The sequence below is a fragment of the Lagopus muta genome, chromosome 23, assembly GCF_023343835.1.
Source record: "Lagopus muta isolate bLagMut1 chromosome 23, bLagMut1 primary, whole genome shotgun sequence".
Lineage (NCBI taxonomy): Eukaryota > Metazoa > Chordata > Aves > Galliformes > Phasianidae > Lagopus > Lagopus muta.
The window spans coordinates 5,638,155-5,657,707 of record NC_064455.1 but is presented as its reverse complement, the minus strand read 5'-3'; the positions used below and the strand labels follow the sequence as shown (position 1 = coordinate 5,657,707).

Genomic DNA, 19,553 nt, shown 5'->3' with positions numbered 1-19,553 from the left:
AATGGTAGGGCTCCCTGCAGCGAGCAGGGGGAGAGCTGTGTGGCACACACACGCTGGGCAAATGAGCACCTTGCATGAGGCGTATTCAAAATAATTCCTATTGTATCCTCTGTCTCGGGCGGGGAAATGCACCCGAAATGTGTGGGGCTCCCACAGCCGCTGTGCCACAGCCCTCCATCGCGCAGAGCCTTTCCTTATCCCCATCATTTCCTCAGCAAAACGCGAACAAAGAGAATCCCCCCCCCTCCCCCCCAAAAAAAGATGGAAAGAAAGGGAGAATGGCTTCCATGACTCATTCACCCCCACCGAAAAGCTGCGGAAAACGCATCCCGGCGTGCGGGCAGCCCCAGCGCGGGGCGGTGCGGGGCCGGGAGCGATCTGCGGGGGCCGCAGGTGCGGGGGCAGCGCGTCCTCAACGCCGCCTTTCCGCGCTCCATCCCCGCTCTCCGCTGCCGCCCGACTCCGCTCCATCCCCACCCCGCAGCCTCTCCCGCCGCATCCCCGCTTCCTCGGCCCCGCTCACCCCCGGCTCAGTGCGGTGCGGCGCTGCGCGGCCCGGATCTGCGCGGGCAGAGAGCGGCGCTCCCGCTCCGCTGCCGGTGCGGCCGTTCCCAGCGCCGCCGTGCGCTCCCGGTACGGCCCCGCCGCGCTCTCCCCCGCTCCGCCGCTCGGCGCCTCCCCCGGCCCGGCCCGGCCCTGCCCACCGGGGCGGCAACGGAGCAGCGGGGGGGGTCCCGGCTCCCGCCCCTGCGCCAGCCCCGCCGGGCACCTCTACATCGGGCCGCCCCACACCGGGCATTCCTCAGGGCCGCCCCAGCACGGCGGCCGCCCCAGGGTGCCCCCACCCCCAGGGTGCCCCAATCCCAGTGCCCCCCTCCCCTACACGCACCCCCGTTCCCAGGGCCTCCTCAGGGCACCCAACAGCTCCCCCCTCCCCCCCCCCCCCGTTCCGGCCCGCCTTCCCCTCCATCCCTGCCTCCCCCCACCGGCTAATTACAGCGCTCATCGATCAACCGCAGCGGTGCCGAGAGCACGGCAGGGCCACAAGCGGGGTGCAGGGGACAGAAGCTCTATGCCACGGCTCCGAGCCGGCACAGCTGCCCCCGGGGCGCTGCAGGCAGCCGGGACGCATCGTCCCCGTGCCCCGGGGTCTGGGCGCAGCCATCCGCTCGCGGCATTTCTCCCCGGTGGATTCCCATATCTCATCTGAAACCATCCCACGGTTATCTCCCGAGCACCTCGGGTGAGGGGAGGCGACGCCGGGCACCCCGCAAGGAAGGGATGCTCCGGAAGCAGCCGTGAGAGCCGCGTGTTTCCCTGCAGCTCAGAGGCAGAGCAGGCAGGGGAGCACAGGGGGGACGCTCGGCTGAAACCCACGGGGAGCGGATGCCCAAAGTGCAGCCCCAGCACAGCCGGGGACACTGAGCCCAACGGCAGCAGCAGGAGGGGAGGAAATCACGCAGGGCTGAGCGCCGTGGATCCCTGCGGGATGCGTCCCTTTGTCACCTCTGCTCAGTGCCACCCACTGGGGCCCCCGGCCCTTGTGGAGGCCTCAGAGCAATCGAGCGCTTTTGCACCATATTAAATCCCAAATAAATTAAGAAAAGCGGCCAGGAAACGCTGCCTGTTCCAACCTGCACACATTTCACACCCAAAATGCATTTCCGAGGCTCCCTTGCAGTGCGTTGTTGCTGATCTGGATTATTTGTGCTGTGAATCTGGGTTAAGGCCACGCGTTGTTTTGCTGCACGGGATTGGGGAGCCGTTACTGCGGGCTGGGGCTGCAGCACTGACTGCACGCATCCCCCCGAGCCACCCCACCCCGTCCCTGCAGTGTGGATGGTCAGTGCACGGGGCTCAGGCACACGGCGCAGATGAGCAGCTCTGCCTGGGGTCAGCCCCCCTCTCCCTCATCGGAGCCTCTGCCAAAGCCCGCAGCTCCAACTTTTCCCTGACGTTCTATCAATTATTCACCTCCCCAGGGCTCTGTTTCTCTCTCCTGCACAGAGCTGGAGGTGCGCAGCACTCGGGGGCTGCGGGGTCTCCCCTTCCTCCCCAGACCCTACAGACATCGGGTTGTGGGAAGGAGAGAGGGAGGGACCTCAGCGGAGGAGAACGGCAGGAGTGCAGCGTGGGAGCAGCGTGCAGCGCAGCTGGGGAGGCAGCGAGGCTCGTGGAGTTGTGGCTTCAGCCCCATCCCGGCCCCTCTGCCTCCATCCCTGCTCCTCTCCGGAGACGCATTTGTCTCTCACAAACTCAATGTTTGTCATCAGCTCCTTGATAACCTTCCTTATCAGCCCAAGTTTCCCTTTCGGCTGTTAACCACAATGAGTGTCTCAGCTGCTTTCCATCCCCGCTGCTGCACCTCGGCTGCATTCACATCTATTGCAGAGCAATTAGATTTTGGATGGGTCTAAAGAGCCGCTTGGGAGGCAGAAGTGTTTGGATTTATTTCAGCGTTTCCTCTGACATCTGGACAGCTCAATTACATGAGTCACTCCCGACAGCAGCAACTCGCCAGGGTTCTGCTCTGCACTTTTTTCTCTCCCTGGAAATGCAGCTCTCCCAGTTCAGGGCCACCCCTGCACTTCACAGGGCAGTGACCACCAGGCCCCAAACTGTTCCTATTTCTGCCCATTTCTTCACACCCTTTCATCTTTCTGGCATTTTCCCTCATTTTTGCACCCAAATCTTCCCCTCACCTCTCATACCTGGAACTCTTTCATCCAGTGGAACAGCAGCGATATTAGGTAAGATTTCCTCTGTTGGAATTAATCACCACCAAACAGTTTTCATATCTGAAAGATCTCTGAGGGCTTTGGGGCCGCTACAGAAAGCGATGCAGCCGCCCCACCTCTGGCAGCTCGTGGGCACCACCGGACTGATTCAGGGCTCACACAGAGAATGCCAGGAGTCCCCTCTCCAGAATCACACCTGGATCCATCCAGGGCTCAGCAATAGGAGGAAAATACTGAAATTGATGATTAATACATTCTTTGGAATAACCTGGAAGAGGAAAGAACTCAAGGCACAGCAGCGTGCACCAAACAGGAGCAGCCTCCCAACATGGAGGGCTCAGCCTTGAGCTCCCGGAGCCCCGTCCCCACAGCCCCACACCTGGGCTGCAGCAAGGGGCCCAGCTGGGGCTGGGGAAGGGAGCAAGGGAGCAGCCTCTGTGGGCTGGCACGGGTCCTACAAGGGGCAAACTCCCCTGGAATGGCACCGTGGGCACCGGCGCCCCTTGGCAGAGCCCAGCCCTGCCTGCTGCAACTGGAACCACACTGCTGTCATCTGTCATCTCGGCGTGGGGATTTGTGAGGATCGGGAACCTCACGTGCTCTACCTGGATCAAAGATTAAGCATTAAACCCACAATCACTGGGATTAAAACCTTGGATTAAAGCACAGACATTTCCCCCCTCCACTTCCAGGTACTCCACTGCTTCAATGCTGTTACAAAACTGTGCTGAGTTTGGAGGGGCTGGGGAGAAATCTTCCCTTTAAAAGGAAAAGCACATCGGTGTGGGCAGTCCCAGCCCCGGGGCTGCTGCAGTCAGGCACGCTGCACGCTCGATAGATCGAGCTGACACACAGCATTACAGAGCAAAGCCTCTGCGTGAGGGGATCTCACACAGATCGAAGGGGTGGGACAGAAACTGCGTCTGGATGCTGCTGCCCAAATCCTCATCAGAGAGCTGTTTTAACCAGATTTTCACCTCTCGGGCCAATACCACCAACTGGAAAACGGCCCAGGCAGCCCAACAAACACCAACCACGTATCCTGCCCATAAAACCACACCGGGAACGGGCTTTTCTTTAGCAAGTTTTCCAGGACACATTTGGATGAGATTTTACTCCTTTACGCCCTCCCCCATTTCAGGGCTGGCTGCCCTGCCTGCAGGTGTGAGCATGAAGGAACCCACATGGCCCCATAAGACGGGGGCACAGCACCGGCAGCTCCATGTCACCCCCAGCATCACGGCAGCTTTTCAGGAGGGTTTAGAAGTTATCTTGGTTCAGAAAGGAAGACAAGACAGAGCAGAACGCTGCTCCAAAGGAGACATTTACTAGCCAAAGCAATGATGCCCCACACTAGCACCGCTCTCCTCTGCTCCGAGCTGTTGGCAGGGCCCTCTCAGCACTGGGACGGCTGCAGCAGAACCCCACCGTTCCCGGTGCTCTCCTTCAGATGGTTCACTTCCATGGCTGCAGACGAGTGCTGTCGGGTCCCCTGCAGGTCCCCGTGCCTCAGGGCCGGCTGTCCTTCTCACCCTTGTGGTGCTCGGGCGGGGTGTACTTCCCCTCCTTGATCATCTTGTCCCTCTGCTCCAGGATCTTTTTCAACCGCTGAGCCTGGCGAAGCACACAAGGGATGACAGAGACACGGAGCCAGAGAACGGCAGAACGGTCGGGTCGGAAGGGACCTGAAAGATGCCGCGGGCAGCCCGCCACCCCCAGCGCCCACCGCGGCCTCGGGCGCCTCCGGGATCGCAGCCGGAGGATCGCGGCGCCTCCTCGGGGCTCCGCACGCGCTTCCCGTGCCGCCGTGCCGCGCTCCCCCCCCCCCTCCCCGCCCGGTTCCGGGACGCCCCGCCGGGCTCACCAGCTTGGTGCGGTGCATGCACTCCATGAAGTCCTCGTACTCGGGCTGGCACTCGCGGCGGGCTCGGGTCTGGCCCAGGCCGTGCCCGCACTCCACCCACTCCCGCTCAAAGGCGTGGCACGCCCCGGCCACCCCGTACGGCTGCGTCGCGCTCTGCCGCAGCAGCCACCGGTCCATGTCGATGCCTAGCTGTCGCTGCAGGTCCCAGAACGGCATGGTGCTGTCGCGACGCTGACCCCGCTCCCGACGCTGACCCTACCGCGACACCGCCCTGAGCTCAAAACCGGCTCCGCTCCGCCCCGCACCGACCGGCCCGCCGCCGTCCTTCACGGGGCTTTCGCGACGCTGCCCGCCGTCAAGCGCGGCCGCAACCGCGACACCCGCGCCGCACTTGACGGCAGAACCAGAGAGACGGGCGGCGCGAGCGGCCCTCTCCGCTGCGGCTCCCCCTGCCGGCACGGAGGGGAAACCGTCCGCCGCGCCCCAGCGCCACCTGCAGGCCTCTGCGGCAACCTCCGGGCGGCCGCGCCCCGTGTCCCATTGTCCCGCGGTGTCTCCGGTGCTCCCCGCGTCTCCCGTGCTTCCAGTGTCTCGCAGGATCCCCCACTGCTCCCGGTATCCTCCAGTGTCCCCCAGTGTTCCCATTTTCCCCCACCGTCTTCCAGCGCTCCCTGTGTCCCCAGCCTCTGGCTTTCAGGCTCTCACAGTGTTACAATCTTTGGCTTTTATGGCCTCCCACCGCAGAGCTGGGACAACGTGGCACCAGGGGCAGAGGTGTTCATTAGGGCAGGAGGGTTCATTAAGGCTCCCAATGAGCCTCAGCCACCCCCTAGCAGCACCACATCCCAGAACCCACCTGCTGTCCTCACATCCCCCCATGCCCCAGGGCACCTCCAAGGCTGGGGACAACAGCTTTGGCATCTCTAATGAGCATGGCCTCATTATGCGGCCAACTGCTCATCTGAGCCGGATCTTCCGCCACCTCAGGCACAGGGAGGGGAGGGGAGGGAACGCCAGGGGGGTCCTCATGGCAAAACCCAAGCCAGGCTCAACACCCATTTATTACCATAACTCCTATGAAAGCACCCAAACCCGCTGAGCACACCGTACAAGCAGGAGGAGCAGGACTGTGCTATGCTGAGCTCTGCCTGCAGCCCTGTGGGTGCAGGGTGCCGGCGTGGGCCTTTCCTGCTCAGATGATGCTGGCTGGGGTGAAGACCGGGGGAACGCAGAGGGACTCCACCATCTCCCAGCCGCATGAGAGCGGAGTGCAGGCGCTCTCATGGTCATCTTCTGCCGGCGGTGGCTTCCCCTGGAGGAGCTGGAGGGCCTTCCTGCAGGCACAGACACCCAGAGGGAGCAGGAGGCACCCACTCATGAAATGTCACAGGATGGTTACCCCAGATCTGCTCCCCTCCCGCAGGCAGGGAGCCCAGATCAAGGGCAACTCAGTGTCTCCAACTGGCAGTCCTGCCCTCAGCCTGCTCACACAGGGCTCTCTCTTACCAGGCCAGGCGGGACATGGCATAGGTGACGTGTGGCCGGGGACACCCACTGCACAGGGATGAAGTTGCGATGGTGTAGGCACCCATGTCCTGGAAAATCAGCCAGTCCCCATCCTGCAGCTCAGGCAGCTCCGCATCATTGGTAATCTGGTCCTCTGCGTGCCCCAGGGGACCCCTGAGGCTGCTGCTGCACAAGGGGTGCTCTTGGCAGGGCTTCTGCAGAGGACAGATCATGTGGCCACATGAGAGAGCATCTGCACCACAACACCAAGCAGTTTTACACAAAATAAAACTCTGGCCCCAAAACAGAAGGGCCAGCTATCAGTCCCAAAAATGCTTCTTAGGGACTGCGCAGATCAAAGCAGATCTCACAGCACGGGAGGAGCACTCAGCAGCAGAGGACAACAGGACATACCACGCTACTCCGCAGGGCTCTCCCCAGCCAGGCTGGATCCTCACCTTGTGCAGCAGAGGCTTGGGGCAGGGACTGTCAAACAGGACACAGCTGAAGGTACCGTAGATGCCATCGCTGAGGTGATAGACAAGGCTCCTCTTGCTGCCAGACTCTTCCCCTGGGGAGTAGGGAGAGGCTCGGGGGCACATGGGCACAGAGGCAGATCCATCCCATGAATCCCACTTACCATCAGAGCCTGGCTGCTCCATGGGAACCTCTTCCTTGCCAGTGATGCTGGCTGCAAAGGTGAAGGCTGAGGTGACATAGTATCGCCCCGGTGTGGCAACAATCTCCACCCCACAGCCTTCTGGGAAATACATGTCCAGTGCAGAGTTTATCACAGCAGCAATCTGGATGGGAAGATGCACTTGGAGTGAGCTCAGTCATGCTGCTCAGCACAGGGCAGGGAACCAGCTCCAGTCTCACTCTGCCTGCCCAGAGCCAGCACTGGGAGGCACATACCTCCTCAAACTGGGCTCTGGTGTCCTCGGTGCCAGGAAATCCCCCTCCGATGTCCAGGAGGTGCATTTGGTAGCCCAGCTCTGTGCCCACATCAAATGCCAGCCGTGCCTCTGCGACAGCCTGGGCAAAAACCTGGGGCTCCAGGCTGTGGCTCCCAAGGTGAAAGCTGAGGGCACAGCCTCTGTTCAGAAGGCTGCCCATTCCACGGTGGCAGAAGGGGGACATGGCACTGAGAGATCCCCTCCACAGCAGCTCTGTGCTCCCCACATACCTTCCTGGGAGAGACTGCCCAATCCACTCCACTGAGCCCCCCTCTGCTGGCCAAACCTGCCCCAGATTGGTGCCAACAAGGGACATCTTCCCTAGGTGCCAGCCCCCACCTCACTGCCAGACCATGCTGCCCTGCAGTGCTCTGTGGACTCCTGAATTGTTCTAGCAGGGCAGAGCTCCCTGCAGGGCTGCCCAACAGAGGCTCAGCACCCCGAGGGGACAAGGACGACTCGCCTTACCTGATGCCAACAACCTCCACATCTTGCTCCTTCGCTGACTCTAGCAGGCGCCGGCAGGACTTGAGCGTGGCCCCAAACATCATGCTTGGATGGGCAGAAGGGCTGGGGTCAGCAGCAATACCCAAAAGCATCCTGCACAGCAAAAAGCACTGTTGAGTCTTTGGGCCTCCACCAGCCCACAGCCACCTCTCCGAATCCCACCGTAGACCCCCATTCCAATGCTGCCTCCAGATTCTGCACCAACACCCACCTAGCTTGTGGGTGGCTCCTGGCCACCTTGCCCAGCTCCACCTCGTTGTCGAAGGTCATCAGCTGCACACCGTGGCTGGCTGCATATTTGACGTGGGCAACCTGCTTGCAAGGGCTGCTGTAGAAAATCCTGTCAGCTGGGACCCCGATGCTTTGAACCTCTGCAATCTCTGTCTGCAGGGAAACAGCAAACATGAGGCAGGTCTCTGGGAACAGCCCTGCTGTGCCTGGCCATGGCTGGCTGCGGGCCCCAGCCAGCTTGTAGCACTGCAAAGGGCAAACCGCCAGCACCGCAGCCTGAGTTTGCTCAAGAAAACTTTCCTAATCTGCCAGAGCGCACAGGGGTCACCATGGGCTTTGTCCTGACATGGGTAGGTTGAGGCAAGGTGTTTACATGCAGCACAAGACCAAGAGGAGAGAAAACAAGCAGAAAAACTGAGGAGGCGCAGGTTTGGCATCTTCCCTGTGAAATGCAGTGAGATCTGAGCTGTAATGAATCCCCACACTTTCTCCCCCTGGCAACATGTCCTGTTCAATTATGTGCCAGCAAGTGGCTTAACTTCGGTTCTCCTCGGAATCTGGCTATCAGCAAACGGTGAGCAGGACGGAGCAGGAGCTCTGCGCTCGCTCCTAAAACCGCTGGGACGGCGGCGGCAGCGGCACCCCAGGGACGCGCCCTGATCGCAGCCACGGCCGCCAGGCGGGACAACGGTTAGACAGAGAAAATGTCGGTGAAAGGGAGCGAGCCTGAATCACCGGACAACAGGACCGGGCGTTCTGGGCTGTGTGGGCAGGGTTCTGACAGCAGGGGGAGACTCTTGCTGCTGCAGATGCTGGCTAGCGAGCGGAAGCCCCACGCGTGCCCGAGGAACGCTCATCCCGAGCCGCTCCCCGCCGCACCTTGTTGGCGCAGGCAAAGCCCGCCCCCAGCTCAGCCAGCAGCCGGATCACCGCTCCGCTGCTGTTGCACCTCACGGGGAAGTAGGGCTTCACGCGGGGCAAGGCCTTCAGGAAGCGCACGTGTTTCTTCACGATGTCCCCGAGGTCTGCCACGAAGAAGGCCTGCCGGTCACCCTACGACGAGGCTGAAGTGAGCAGCAGTGGCTGCTCTGCGACCCCCTGCTCCAAGGGGGGACGGACGCAGAGCGCGGCAGAGCTGCCCGCCCTTACCGCCTGGCACAGCTCCAGCAGGGTGCTCTCCAGGAGGTCCCTGCTGGTGAAGCCCTCCTCCACCATCGTGAAATTGGATTCGTTCAGGTACCCGTTCATGGTCAAGGTGTGACAACGCCAGCGCGAAGCCTCCTCGAGCGGCTCCGGCTCCTCAATCTGCAGCACGCTGGGAAAAAGAAAAAGAGGCGGAGCTCCGGAAAGTCCAGCAGTGCGGCGTCCCGGCTGGTCCCCAAAGCGCCCCCGGCCCTGCGCGATGTGCGGGGGGCGCTGCCTCAGGAGCCCCCTGCTGTTCTCCTCCAAAGCGGCACTCAGAGCAGCGCTGGGGTTAAAGCGTGCTCACCAGGGGGAGGAGGCGCGTTTCTCTGCAGTGCAGAGCTCTGTGTTTTTGTTCAGAGCAGCTGCCTTTTTCAGCAGCACTTCGGCACCGGTGCCACGAACAACAAAGCCAACCTCACTGTGAAGCCAGTGCTTTATATATCCCAGAACGCGTGTTTTTGTGCTTCGGCATGCAGTTTGACCTGCTGTATGTTTCAGGGGGAGAAGTTTCCTTGTCGTTTTCAAACTGCCAAAGTCTCAGACCCACTTCTGGCCACACAAGCCTCAAGAAAAGCAAGGCATTTCTAAAGAATGTAGCACTCCTAGACGTGCATCCATGCTGTGCTTCCAGTTTCACTTCTCTCCCATGACACAGTGTGTGGAACAAGAAGACAAGCTAGGCAGCACGGTTGTGTTTCCTGGCTCACACAATTCATGGAGCAGCTTTAGCAGCCTCTTTCCTTGGATCCAGCACATCCCATAACCCAGGGAGCCGCAGACCTAACACAGGCTCACAGGAAACATTTCCACTCCAAGAAGCCAGGTCTAGCCACAGGGCTTTTACAGGAAAATTGTCCCTCTGATCAGAAGTGAGCAGGAGACAAACATTTCATTTCTCAGAGCTGAACAGCACCTCCTCCTCTGCAGGGACCTACTTACAGCATTTCAGATAGGCGCCGGGAGAAAAACCACACTGCCCCCCGAGCAGCAGTGTGTTGTAACACATTGAGCAAGCACCAGCAGCAAAGCCCAGACACAGGGAAAGGGCTGGGAGGCTCTAGGGGCTCTGTACTCATAAAATGAGAGCAACTCCGCCGGCCTCATCCTTCACCCCCCAAAGGCATTACAGACCATTCTCGAAACTCAGTGTCTCCAGGCATTGCCCTCTGTTCCCCTCCTCCCCATGCCAGGCAAGCCAGCAGCCCCGCAGCTCCGCCACCTCAGGAAGCATTTCAGCAGACTGTGGCCATGAGGCTCCCGCGAGAACAAACTGCCCTCAGCTGCAGCGGCTCATCCTGCCCCGGTGCCCCGCCTGCCCCGACACCCTAAGCCAGCCAAGCCTGCAGGGGGGGAAGCTCCTCAGCCTTCAAGTCTCAGCACCCTCTCCTGCTCTGCCTCACAACCGTGGCCGTGGCAACCGAGCCCGGCCAACCCCATTGGCTGAGCCGCCTCCGAGCATCCTTCATCCCTTTCCCGGAGCACAGCGAGCACCATTCCCCCCCCCGCCCCCCGCTCCCATGGCTGGGGCTGCCCCCGCGGACACCCTGGGTTCTCACCGCGTCCCCGGTAGCTGGTCGCTCATCCCCAGCCGCGCAGCACAGAGCTGTGAGCCTGCCTGCAGCCCGGCCCTGCTCTGAGGATGCTTGTGGCTGCGCGTGCATCGCGTGCGCGGGGATCCTTGGGGGGAAGAGTGCCAAAAATACCTCTGAAGCACCGCTTCCAGGGCAACGAGGCTTTGTGCAGATAAAAGCTGAGCAGCGCCTGCCTGGTAGGGATGTTGGCCAGGGGAGGTGGGCAGGGAGATGTCAGGGACTGACTCTGCCCTCTGTCGTGCTGCTGCCAGCGTTTCCCAGCAGCAGAGCCAGCCCTGCCAAACATGCAGATGCCCTGTGTCTGCCTTTGCCTGCATTCCTGCATGGAAATGGCTCCATGGCTCCCTCTCACTCACACCACAGGCTGAGTGGATTTTTTTTCTACTTCTTGTTAATTTGCAATTCCTGCTCTCTGGTCACTGAGAAGACAACACTCAGAGCACGGAGGAGCAGCTGCCCTCCCCCCTCCATACAGGAGATGAAAGGGATCCGGAGCTTTTATTCTTGTATTCAGCACTGGCTCCGTCATGGCCTCTCCTGGCAGCCCCGGGCAGGGAAGCTCTCTTCTTCGGCGACATCCTGCCCTGTTCCGCCCTCAGTCGGGCACCAGGAGCAGCCGCAGCTATAAACGCGCCGTACAGAGACACTCCCTGCAGTGGGGCATCGGGTCCCCGCAAGCGCTGAAGGCTTTTTGTGCCCACACCGCGACACGGGCAGCGCAGGAGCAGATCCAGATGGAGCCTGGGCAAAGCAATTCAAAGCAATTCAAAGGGGGCGAGCGAGCCGGCTGCGGCACGGAGAGCTCTCAGGCTGTGGCCCAGCAGCGCCGCACCCGAGTTCCTCCCGGAGCTGCTTTAGTCCCTGCGTAAGGAAAGCCTCGCGCCGGCAGCTCGCACCCAGCACGCTCCGCACGGCGGCGACCCCCGCGCCCGCACAACGGCCCCCCGTTTCCCCGCGCACGGCCCCGTCCGCGTGGCCCCGCCCACCGTCCCCGCCCACCACTCGCGTGGCCCCGCCCACCACGTGTCCGCGTGACCCCGCCAGGCGCAGTCGGTGGCGGCCATGGCTCCGAGCGCGCAGGCGGGGGGCGGCAGCGGGCAGGCGCCGGGCGCGGGAATCCGCCGGGGGATCCGCGCGGTGCTGCTGGGGCCGCCCGGCGCCGGAAAGGGCACCCAGGTGAGGGGGCGGCCAGCTGAGCTCGGGCGCGGCGCGGCCTCCTCGGGCCCGGCTCCACGGGCCTGTGCGTGGCTGCCCCGCGGGGGCACCGGGCGTGCGGGCCTTTGTCGCGGCCCCCGTAGGGTTTCCTGGAGCCGCGCGTTCCGTCCCGTCCCGCTGCCGAAAGTGGGGACGAGGTCCGGTCAGCGTGATTCTGGGTCTGGGGGAGCCCGTCCCGGTGGGAGTAAATCGGAGCGGCCTCGTCCTCTCCTTGCCCGGATCCGAGCCGGGCGCTGCGCCGCGGGTCCGCCGCTGAAATCACCGCGCTGGGCGCTCACCTTCCGTCCGTCCTTTCCTGCAGGCTCCGAAGCTGGCCGAGACGTACTGTGTCTGCCACCTGGCCACGGGGGACATGCTGCGGGCCATGGTGGCCTCGGGCTCCGAGCTGGGCAAGCGACTCAAAGAGACGATGGATTCGGGGAAGCTGGTGGGTAGCAGCTGGGGGGACAGACTGACACATCCTGTACCAGCAGCAGCCAAAATGCACCTCCTTGTCAGAAGCCCAAGTGACAAAACCCAGTATGTGCAGGAAGGGCAGATTGTAGGGTGAAGGCGACGTTCTCCTTATTACCCTGCAGGAGGAGCGTCCTGTAAAAGCATCCTCCTCCGTCACGCTTCTCCTTGCTTACCAGCAGCCTCTGTGTCCTCAGTTGTTCCTTTCTGGCATGGAGCTTTCGCACACGATGCAGTTCCAGTGTCACTTCACATTCCAGGCCATTGCAGGGTTGACGGCTTTCTCCTTTCACCTGCATCCCAGATCTTCTGCTTGCCTGTAACTGTAACATGAAAGCGGACTTAGGAATGTTGCTGTGGGAGTTACAGCGTAACAGTGTAATGCTGCACAAAAGCCACTTGCGTCCCAGGGTTAGGTTCTCTAGCACATTTCTGTTCTGGAGATCTTTCAAAATTACTGAGATCCCTTAAGGAAACCTGAGGGGCAGCAAACCGCGGTGCCTTGCCCCACAGCGAAGCAGTGTGGGCAGATCTGGGGCATTGCGGCTTGCTGTCACTGGCTCATAACCCCCCAAGGAGACTGCAGGCTCAGGAACGAGGTGGCACACGTCCAGCTGTAGCTTAAAGCGTGCATCGCAACACTGAGCCTGGTTGTGAAAGATAGGGACCTTATCTGGTGAGCGCCGGTATCTGCTGTGTGTGTGAGGTGCGGGCGCTGTGCTGCTGTGTCCCGTGGGTGCTCTGGCCGCCTGATAACTCAGCTGGGAACACAGCAGCACTTGGATCTGGGATGGTTTTTTTTTATGCTCAATTATGTGTTCATCCCTTCCCTGAAAGGGGTAATCAGGAAAGCACAGAAGTGTTGCTTTACCCAGGCTGCTCCCCACCCACTGCTTCATGGTCCCGTTTATGTGCAGTGACAGCCTGCTTCTGGGTCCTGCTGGGTCTCAGCTGTGCGTACTGGAGGAAGCAGCACCTGCTGATGATAAGGAGAGCTGCTATTGGAACAGACACCCGTTCTTGGGGCTGCAGCACCTGGTAGTACTTCTGAAATGCTGCAGCATAGGGAAGGCACTGGTTCCAGATATACAGAGGTGGTGATGTGGGAAGAGCTGCCCAGCAGGGCCAGAGTCTGTCAGCAGCTATTTGGGCATTTACCTTCACACATGGTTCACGAGCATCAATGAACAATTCACATGCTTTGCCCTTCCTGGCCGGGCCTGCTTACTCAGAGATGTGTGAGCGAAGGAACAAAGTAACAGGAAATAAAGGTTATGTTGGTATCAATGGTTGTACTGAGAATTGGCTTAAGAAAAAAAAAAAAAAAAGAGATCTAGGGAATTTGTCTTAAGATTGATTGCCCATTTTGAAATACAACCTTTGCACCAGAGCTGTAACTTCACTGTTAAAAGTCCCTGCACAGGCCGGGGTGTCCCTGGTGTGCAATGCCTCGTGGGCTCATAAGGTCTTGATGTTGGCACCATGTGGGATGTGGGCATGGCGGAGCGTGCAGCTTTCACCCTGCTACAGCAGTGACCTGTGATTCTGCCTTTGGGACTGGGATCGGCCGTAGGAAGGCTCTGGTGCAGGCTGGGTGCTGGCACAAGTACAGCTGCTCTGTGGGCAGCTGCGTGTAAGTCCCTGCTGCCTGTTGACCACGCAGCCATCTGTCCTCTTGCAGGTGAGCGACGAGATGGTGGTGGAGCTGATTGAGAACAACCTCGACACCCCGCCCTGCAAGAACGGCTTCCTGCTGGACGGCTTCCCGCGCACGGTGAAGCAGGCTGAGATGGTACGTGAGCTGCTGCTCGGGCAGCTCTTTTCTTCTGGGAGATGGGGAGCCCCTGGTTTCCCTCTCTGAGTTGGGCGTTTGCTTTTGCAGCTGGATGAGCTCCTGGAGAAGAGGAGAGAGAAACTGGACTCCGTCATTGAGTTCAGCATCCCTGACTCCTTGCTCATACGGAGAATCACCGGACGGTAACTCTTCTCTCCCAAAAGCTCTGGGGGCTCCTGGTTCATGGGAGAGTGTCCTTGTTTGGGATCATTTTGGTCATTGTCACAGCACTGAGACCAGCCCTGCAGTTAGCCCTGTATCAGATATCTGCTCTGTTTGAGCCTTCCATGGGCCAATCTGAACACAGCCTGTTGCTGATATGAATCAACAACCTTGGTGACCCAGCTCAGCCCTTAAGCCTGCTGTCTGACAGCTAATATCTGCTTCTCTAGTGCTATTACTTCTCCCTTATGCAAGCTGTTTGGGCACTGCTGAACCTCCTGTTCAGGATCAGTCCTGGCTGTGCAGAGATGCAGATGTCTCCTGCTGTTTGCTGTGGCGCCGTCACCTTTGTGCTCCTCCACTTCCTAGTGCAACTTTATTCCAAGCACTTGAAGAGGCCGTTGGTACCAAAATAGCTAGAGAACATTCTCCTAACAGGGAGAAGCTAAGTGTATTGCTACTGCAGGTTTTTCTGTGCTGATGTTTGGCAGGTTCAGGAGCCTCATCCTGGCACAGGACCCCTTTGCTGACACTTGCTTTCTGTCTTAGGCTGATTCACCCAGCAAGTGGCCGCTCTTATCACGAGGAGTTCAGACCCCCAAAAGAGCACATGAAGGATGATGTATGTGAGCTCCGAGGCCGCAGCTTACCTTGCTTTGGGTTTAGCTGTGCTTTGCAGCATCTCTGGAAAAAACTTGTTTCCTTTTCTCCCACCTTCTGTCCTGCCTTTCTGGGGAGCGTGGGGATCTGCTTGGGCAGCCGAGGCCAACAGTACTGCAGGGAGCAAGGCTTAGAGGGATGAGCGAAGGGTATGGCTGTTCTGTGGAGCCCGGGCTCTGCCACGTCACAGCTTGGTGGCCTCTGTCCTTAGCTGAAGTTGCAGTGGGTCCCAAATGCTTTCCTTCCTGGGGAGCAGCTGTAGCTGGCATTCGGTCTTGGGGCTCCTTTTAGCAAGCAGAATGGTGTGTGAGGGAAAGACCATCGTGCTGAATCCTTCTCTTCAGTGACGGCTCTGGGACTTGGTTTGGCTGCTTTGGGTTCACACTGCTCTCCCACGCTGACCTGGGGACTCAGCTCTGCAGCGCTGCATTGCAGCCCAGCCTGGAGCAGGGGAGCAGGGGTTGTAGCTGCGCAGAGAAGGGGGGAGTGCAGCAGGCTGCAGCTGGCTGGAGACTGTCCTCTTGCTTCTCCCAGGTCACTGGAGAGCCCCTGATCCGCCGTTCAGATGATAATGAAACAGCCTTGAAAACCCGCCTGAAGGCCTACCACACACAGACCTCCCCCCTGGTCTCCTACTACAGCAAGCGAGGGATCCATACTGCGGTGGATGCCTCCCAGTCTCCCGATGTGGTGTTTGCTAGCATCCTGGCAGCCTTCTCGAGAGCGACATGTAAAGATCTGGTTATGTTCATTTAGGGCTCCGTCCCTGATGGAGCTCACCCTTGTCTGTCTTTCTCCATCTCTGTCTCTCTTTCTGCCTCTCTCTGTCTCCTCGGGGCCAGGGAGAGTGAAGAACTAAATAGAGTAGATGAGAAGGGGTGATGCAGCCCGAGGCAGGACTCTGCTAATTCTCTATTAAACGAGCTGAACGGTTTCCATCTCAGTGTTCTGAACGTCGGTCTGTCCGCAGGTGCGGGCGGCTCGGCCCCTAGAGGTCGCAGCGCGCCTGAGCGCAGCTGTCAGAACTCAGCTCTGCACCCTTGTGCTCTGGCTTCGTTGTGGAGCTGCAGCTCCCCAGGAGAAGCAGCTGTACTTCCAGCTATTCCTGGCTGCTCCCCAGAGGATGAGCAGCTGTGGGAGGCAGAGCTTGGCTGTGCGTGCGGCCTGCTGCTGCTCAGGGCTGGGTGAGGACTTGTTTCCATTGAATGCACGTTACCCTGTGGGACGGCAGGTTCCCCAAGAGCGTGGTTTTCTCTCCGTTCTGATGCTGTTTGTGGCATAAAAATAGGGTGAAAGACAGTGGGGGTTTTCAGTTTCTCATTTGTGGACTCAGTTCAGGTGTGGTGAGGCATGGACTCCAACATGAGCAAGTATTAGTGAGAGGCTTTTAAAAAACAAACAAACAACATGAAGTCTCTGGTCAGGCTGCAGTCACTGCAGTGATTTGATTTCTGGACGACAAGAAAAGGACTGGGATATCAGTTCTATTCTTGCATCCCTCCCTTGGCTTTGGCCAAGGAGATGAAGGTGTGTTGAGTTTCCCCCGATCCCAATGTCTAAATAAAGCCTTACTGCAAAACATGATTTTTTCAAAGCCCTGGGGACAGAGTTGTTGACCGCTGGCCTCTCGCGCCCTTCAGCCAGTGACCATTTTTATGAGCTCATGTTTCTCGAGCAAAGTCAAACAGCTCATCCTGGCTGTCCAGCTCTGCTTACTGCTTGGACATTTCGGTGCTGTTACGCCACCACGAACGACCTTGCAAGGCTGGGGACAACCTTTGTCCATGCATGCACCCAGCCCTGCCTAGAAGCTCTCACTGCAATGCAGACTGGCCCAGATAAAACTTTGTCCTTTGGCCTGACGTGTTCAGATTTCATGTTCCTGAGTCCTCCCTTTCAAGGAAGATGGCGCGTCTCCCTCGCCTCCCCTGTGCTGGGCTGTGTCAGAACAGGTGCTCTGAAATCCCTTGGTTTTTCCTGATAATTACTCTTTTGTCTGGAAATGACTCTGTCCTCGTATGTTCTTTCCAGGAAAACGGCCCTCTTCCTTTTCAGCAAACTGGAAATAATGCTAGAAACTGAAAGCAGTTGATTTCTTGCTCCTGAAAGCGTGAGTGTGCAGAGAGGGGATTTGAAAGTAACCAAGGGTGCTGGTTTCATCAGCTGCCTGAGTTTCCCAGGATGGCTGTTACCTCAGCACTGGTGCTCTCCCAAGAAAAGGCCTCAGTGTGCAGGAAGGTGGGCTGAGCACTCGGCGCAGGGCTGCTGTGCTCTGGGGCAGAAAAGATGTGTTTGAGCTGCCTCTGCCTCTCAGCGATGTAAAGAAACTGACTGGAAGCAGCTTTTATCTTGGCTTCTTGAGAGAACCAGAGCCACAGTCCCCTAATGCTGTCATAATGCAGGGTTCCTGGCCAGCTGGCATTCCTGAATCTGGTTGAGGTTTCCACAGCAAGAACAGCGTGCTCTTCCACTCTCCATTTCTTTTTCTCCCTTGTGTTTGCTTTGCATCCAGCTCGACAGCCTTTTATGCCATAAACCATTTTGTTTTTTCCCTAAATGTATTTTTTTCTTTGTTCCCATTTGTTCCAGCTGAGTGACTCCGTGAACCAGATGAGACCTCACCAAACGCTGCACACTGCTACGTCAGCCATTGCAGCCTTCCCCTGGTGCAGGGGAGGCAGGGAGGGCAGCTGGGAGGGGGGATGGATGGGAAGAAAAAAGGAGGTGGTAAACAAGGGGATTAGGGGTTGGCTTGGTTGTTTTTTGTTTGTATTTCTTATTCAGCGGAATCATTCTGAAGAGGAGGTGGCCTTCTGCTTAGAAACCAGTGTTTAGGAAGGCAGAACTATTCGAAGCAGCATCTGTAGCAGTGACCAGAGCCCGGTCACTGATGCTGGCAGGCAGCGCTAGGTACCATTCCAGGCTTCTCCAGGGCTTTCAGGACTCATCTCACTGGTTCTTAGAAGCTGGGGGCTATTGAAGGTTTGCTGTGATTTCTAAAGCTGCTTCCTGTCAGCAAGGACCAAAATGAACAAAAGACTTTTCTGAAGTAGAAAAGGAGGGAAAAAAAAGAAAAAAAAACCAAAAAAGGCTGCTGTGGTGTTTTCCTGAAAGTTTTGATGTTCTTGTTCTGCTGCATTCCTCCACCCCAGCACAGACTTCCCCAGGTTCTGCTGCTGAGCTGAGGGGCTGTGGTGCTATGCGAGCAATCAGGTGGCTTTTCTGTGATCTCGACCAAGCTGGAATTACAAAATGCTGAAGAAATGCAAAAGAACCTTTCTTAATCGACTGCACAAATAACATTTAATTGGGTTCTTTGCATTTCTTTTAGATCAAATGGTGCCTTGTCTAACCTCTGAATCAACAATAAAATAACCCCTTTGCATTTTGTATCTGTTGCTGTGTCCTTTTTGACCTGCAGACGTGGAAGAAGGGAAGCAGGCAACATACTAACAGTTGAGGGGGGTGAACCTCTGCCCTGATGCCATCTCAAGGACATTTCTGTGCAGCTAAAAACACGGCCGCAATCCTTTCTGCGCTCTAATGAGCGTTTCAAAGCTTTGTATCACCATAGCAATGCCTCTTGCTGACTTTGTGCCTCTTATTTCTTCATGCATGGCGCTGGAAGCACAGCCCTGTGTATGCTGACCATCTGTGCTCAGAGCTCCTCTCAGGTGTTTTTACAACTGAAGTCATACCCAGCCTTTCCTCCCTCTTCCTTTCTAATTGCTGGTGGGGGGAGGAGTTGCCGTGATTTCCTCTCTTGCAGTAACTGTGAGCCAGATGCTGCCTTCTGTTTCCTCTTGTGCCTTTCCTACCTTGCTGCTCACCTCCCTCCTGACCAGCATCTGTCAAATACACAGGACAAAATCTGCTGGGATGAAGGGTCTGCAGGCATTTCTCCCGTTATCCTGCCTCCATAGCATCCCAGGCCCTGCCATGGGTTCTCAGAATCCCAGAGGAAGGTGGTGCTGATGAGAAGTCGTTTTTTCTCCAGTGCCTTTGGTCCCAGGCGGCAGCTGCTCGCAGCTGAGGCTTTGATTCAGGCCGTGTGACATCACAGCCATCAGGTCAGGCTGCCTGTGCCTGCTTCCTCCAGAAAGGACTGGTTCCTTCGGCACCATTGGATGCCCCCGCTCCTCAGCCATGCAGTCTCTCTGTGCTCTGATGGTTTTATTACCTTTCTGTACTTCTGATCAGCACTTTCCATCTTTTGAAGGCAAGCTTGTTTCTTCTGCATCTGTGGTGTTCTTCCCTTATTTCTTTTGATGATGGATGTTAAATTATGCTCTTCCTCATCGTTTGGGAGTCTGTCCTTCTGCTGCTTGCCTACTGTTGTTCTCAGAACCTGTTCTGCCTGCTCCTCCTGTGTGTGGGATGGCAGCTCTTGGCTCTCTGAGCTGGGCTTCTTCCAGCTGATCACCAGCTTGCCCAAATGCAGAGCACAAAATGAATTGTGAGGAGGTCACGCAGCTCACGTGAGGTTCTGTCCCCTGCAGTTGGATCTGTTCTGTGACCCGCCTCCATCACTGTGACCTTGAATGTTTTCCATAGCATGTGATGCTCTGCAGGTGCTGTAAATTCCTTCTGTTCAATGATTTCTCTCCAGCAAGCTGCTTATCAGGCACTCCTTTGAAAACTGTGTTCATA

At 58.2% G+C, this 19,553-nt stretch overlaps 4 protein-coding genes across 15 annotated transcripts in view; 1 reads left to right on the top strand and 3 right to left on the bottom strand.

The window, feature by feature from the left end:
* MACF1 (microtubule actin crosslinking factor 1) overlaps positions 1 to 642 on the bottom strand; it is a 112,717-nt gene extending 112,075 nt beyond the window's left edge. For 4 of the 6 annotated variants that reach the window (XM_048969121.1, XM_048969122.1, XM_048969132.1 and 1 more), the window contains exon 1: positions 524 to 642. The gene's annotated coding sequence lies outside the window, so the exon portion shown is untranslated. The remainder of the gene's footprint in view (positions 1 to 523) is intronic. The other 2 variants (XM_048969129.1, XM_048969131.1) reach the window with 1 other exon arrangement.
* Positions 643 to 4,044: 3,402 nt separating this feature from the next.
* On the bottom strand, positions 4,045 to 4,989 carry NDUFS5 (NADH:ubiquinone oxidoreductase subunit S5). The gene is made up of 2 exons (XM_048969146.1): positions 4,603 to 4,989; positions 4,045 to 4,352 (listed from the first exon to the last, which is right to left on the bottom strand). Exons 1-2 carry the CDS (start codon positions 4,816 to 4,818, stop codon positions 4,248 to 4,250), a joined length of 321 nt encoding a protein of 106 aa, XP_048825103.1. The 5' UTR covers positions 4,819 to 4,989; the 3' UTR covers positions 4,045 to 4,247.
* A 655-nt stretch (positions 4,990 to 5,644) lies between these two features.
* On the bottom strand, positions 5,645 to 11,506 carry AZIN2 (antizyme inhibitor 2). Of its 6 annotated transcripts, none has more exons than XM_048969136.1 (10): positions 10,691 to 11,506; positions 8,952 to 9,117; positions 8,682 to 8,855; positions 7,783 to 7,955; positions 7,533 to 7,664; positions 7,024 to 7,216; positions 6,749 to 6,911; positions 6,567 to 6,679; positions 6,109 to 6,323; positions 5,645 to 5,936 (listed from the first exon to the last, which is right to left on the bottom strand). In XM_048969136.1, the coding sequence occupies exons 1-10, from the start codon at positions 10,894 to 10,896 to the stop codon at positions 5,795 to 5,797; spliced, it is 1,677 nt and encodes a 558-aa protein (XP_048825093.1). In that variant the 5' UTR covers positions 10,897 to 11,506; the 3' UTR covers positions 5,645 to 5,794. The 6 variants fall into 6 exon arrangements, with proteins under 6 accessions (XP_048825093.1, XP_048825094.1, XP_048825095.1 ...); XM_048969137.1 differs by having other exon boundaries at positions 6,567 to 6,673; XM_048969138.1 differs by having other exon boundaries at positions 7,024 to 7,189.
* Positions 11,507 to 11,605: 99 nt separating this feature from the next.
* Positions 11,606 to 18,288, top strand: AK2 (adenylate kinase 2). Of its 2 annotated transcripts, XM_048969145.1 has the most exons (7): positions 11,609 to 11,755; positions 12,096 to 12,221; positions 13,929 to 14,039; positions 14,130 to 14,224; positions 14,793 to 14,865; positions 15,438 to 15,633; positions 17,493 to 18,288. In XM_048969145.1, the coding sequence occupies exons 1-7, from the start codon at positions 11,642 to 11,644 to the stop codon at positions 17,498 to 17,500; spliced, it is 723 nt and encodes a 240-aa protein (XP_048825102.1). In that variant the 5' UTR covers positions 11,609 to 11,641; the 3' UTR covers positions 17,501 to 18,288. The 2 variants fall into 2 exon arrangements, with proteins under 2 accessions (XP_048825101.1, XP_048825102.1); XM_048969144.1 differs by having other exon boundaries at positions 11,606 to 11,755; positions 15,438 to 18,288.
* Positions 18,289 to 19,553: the final 1,265 nt, after the last annotated feature.

Bases quoted from the DNA above. Each gene is read 5' to 3' on its own strand.
- NDUFS5 (XM_048969146.1), bottom strand. From the start codon at position 4,818: ATGCCGTTCTGGGACCTGCAGCGACAGCTAGGCATCGACATGGACCGG. The intron at 4,353-4,602 runs GTGAGCCCGGCG...GTGCTTCGCCAG, and splicing joins GCATGCACCGCACCAAGCTG to GCTCAGCGGTTGAAAAAGAT.
- AZIN2 (XM_048969135.1), bottom strand. From the start codon at position 10,896: ATGCAGGCAAAGGCAGACACAGGGCATCTGCATGTTTGGCAGGGCTGG. The intron at 7,665-7,782 runs GTGGGTGTTGGT...TTTGCTGTGCAG, and splicing joins AGGAGCCACCCACAAGCTAG to GATGCTTTTGGGTATTGCTG. The intron at 5,937-6,108 runs GTAAGAGAGAGC...CTGTGCCTGCAG, and splicing joins GCCATGTCCCGCCTGGCCTG to GAAGGCCCTCCAGCTCCTCC.
- AK2 (XM_048969144.1), top strand. From the start codon at position 11,642: ATGGCTCCGAGCGCGCAGGCGGGGGGCGGCAGCGGGCAGGCGCCGGGC. The intron at 14,040-14,129 runs GTACGTGAGCTG...TTGCTTTTGCAG, and splicing joins CGGTGAAGCAGGCTGAGATG to CTGGATGAGCTCCTGGAGAA. The intron at 14,225-14,792 runs GTAACTCTTCTC...TTTCTGTCTTAG, and splicing joins ATACGGAGAATCACCGGACG to GCTGATTCACCCAGCAAGTG.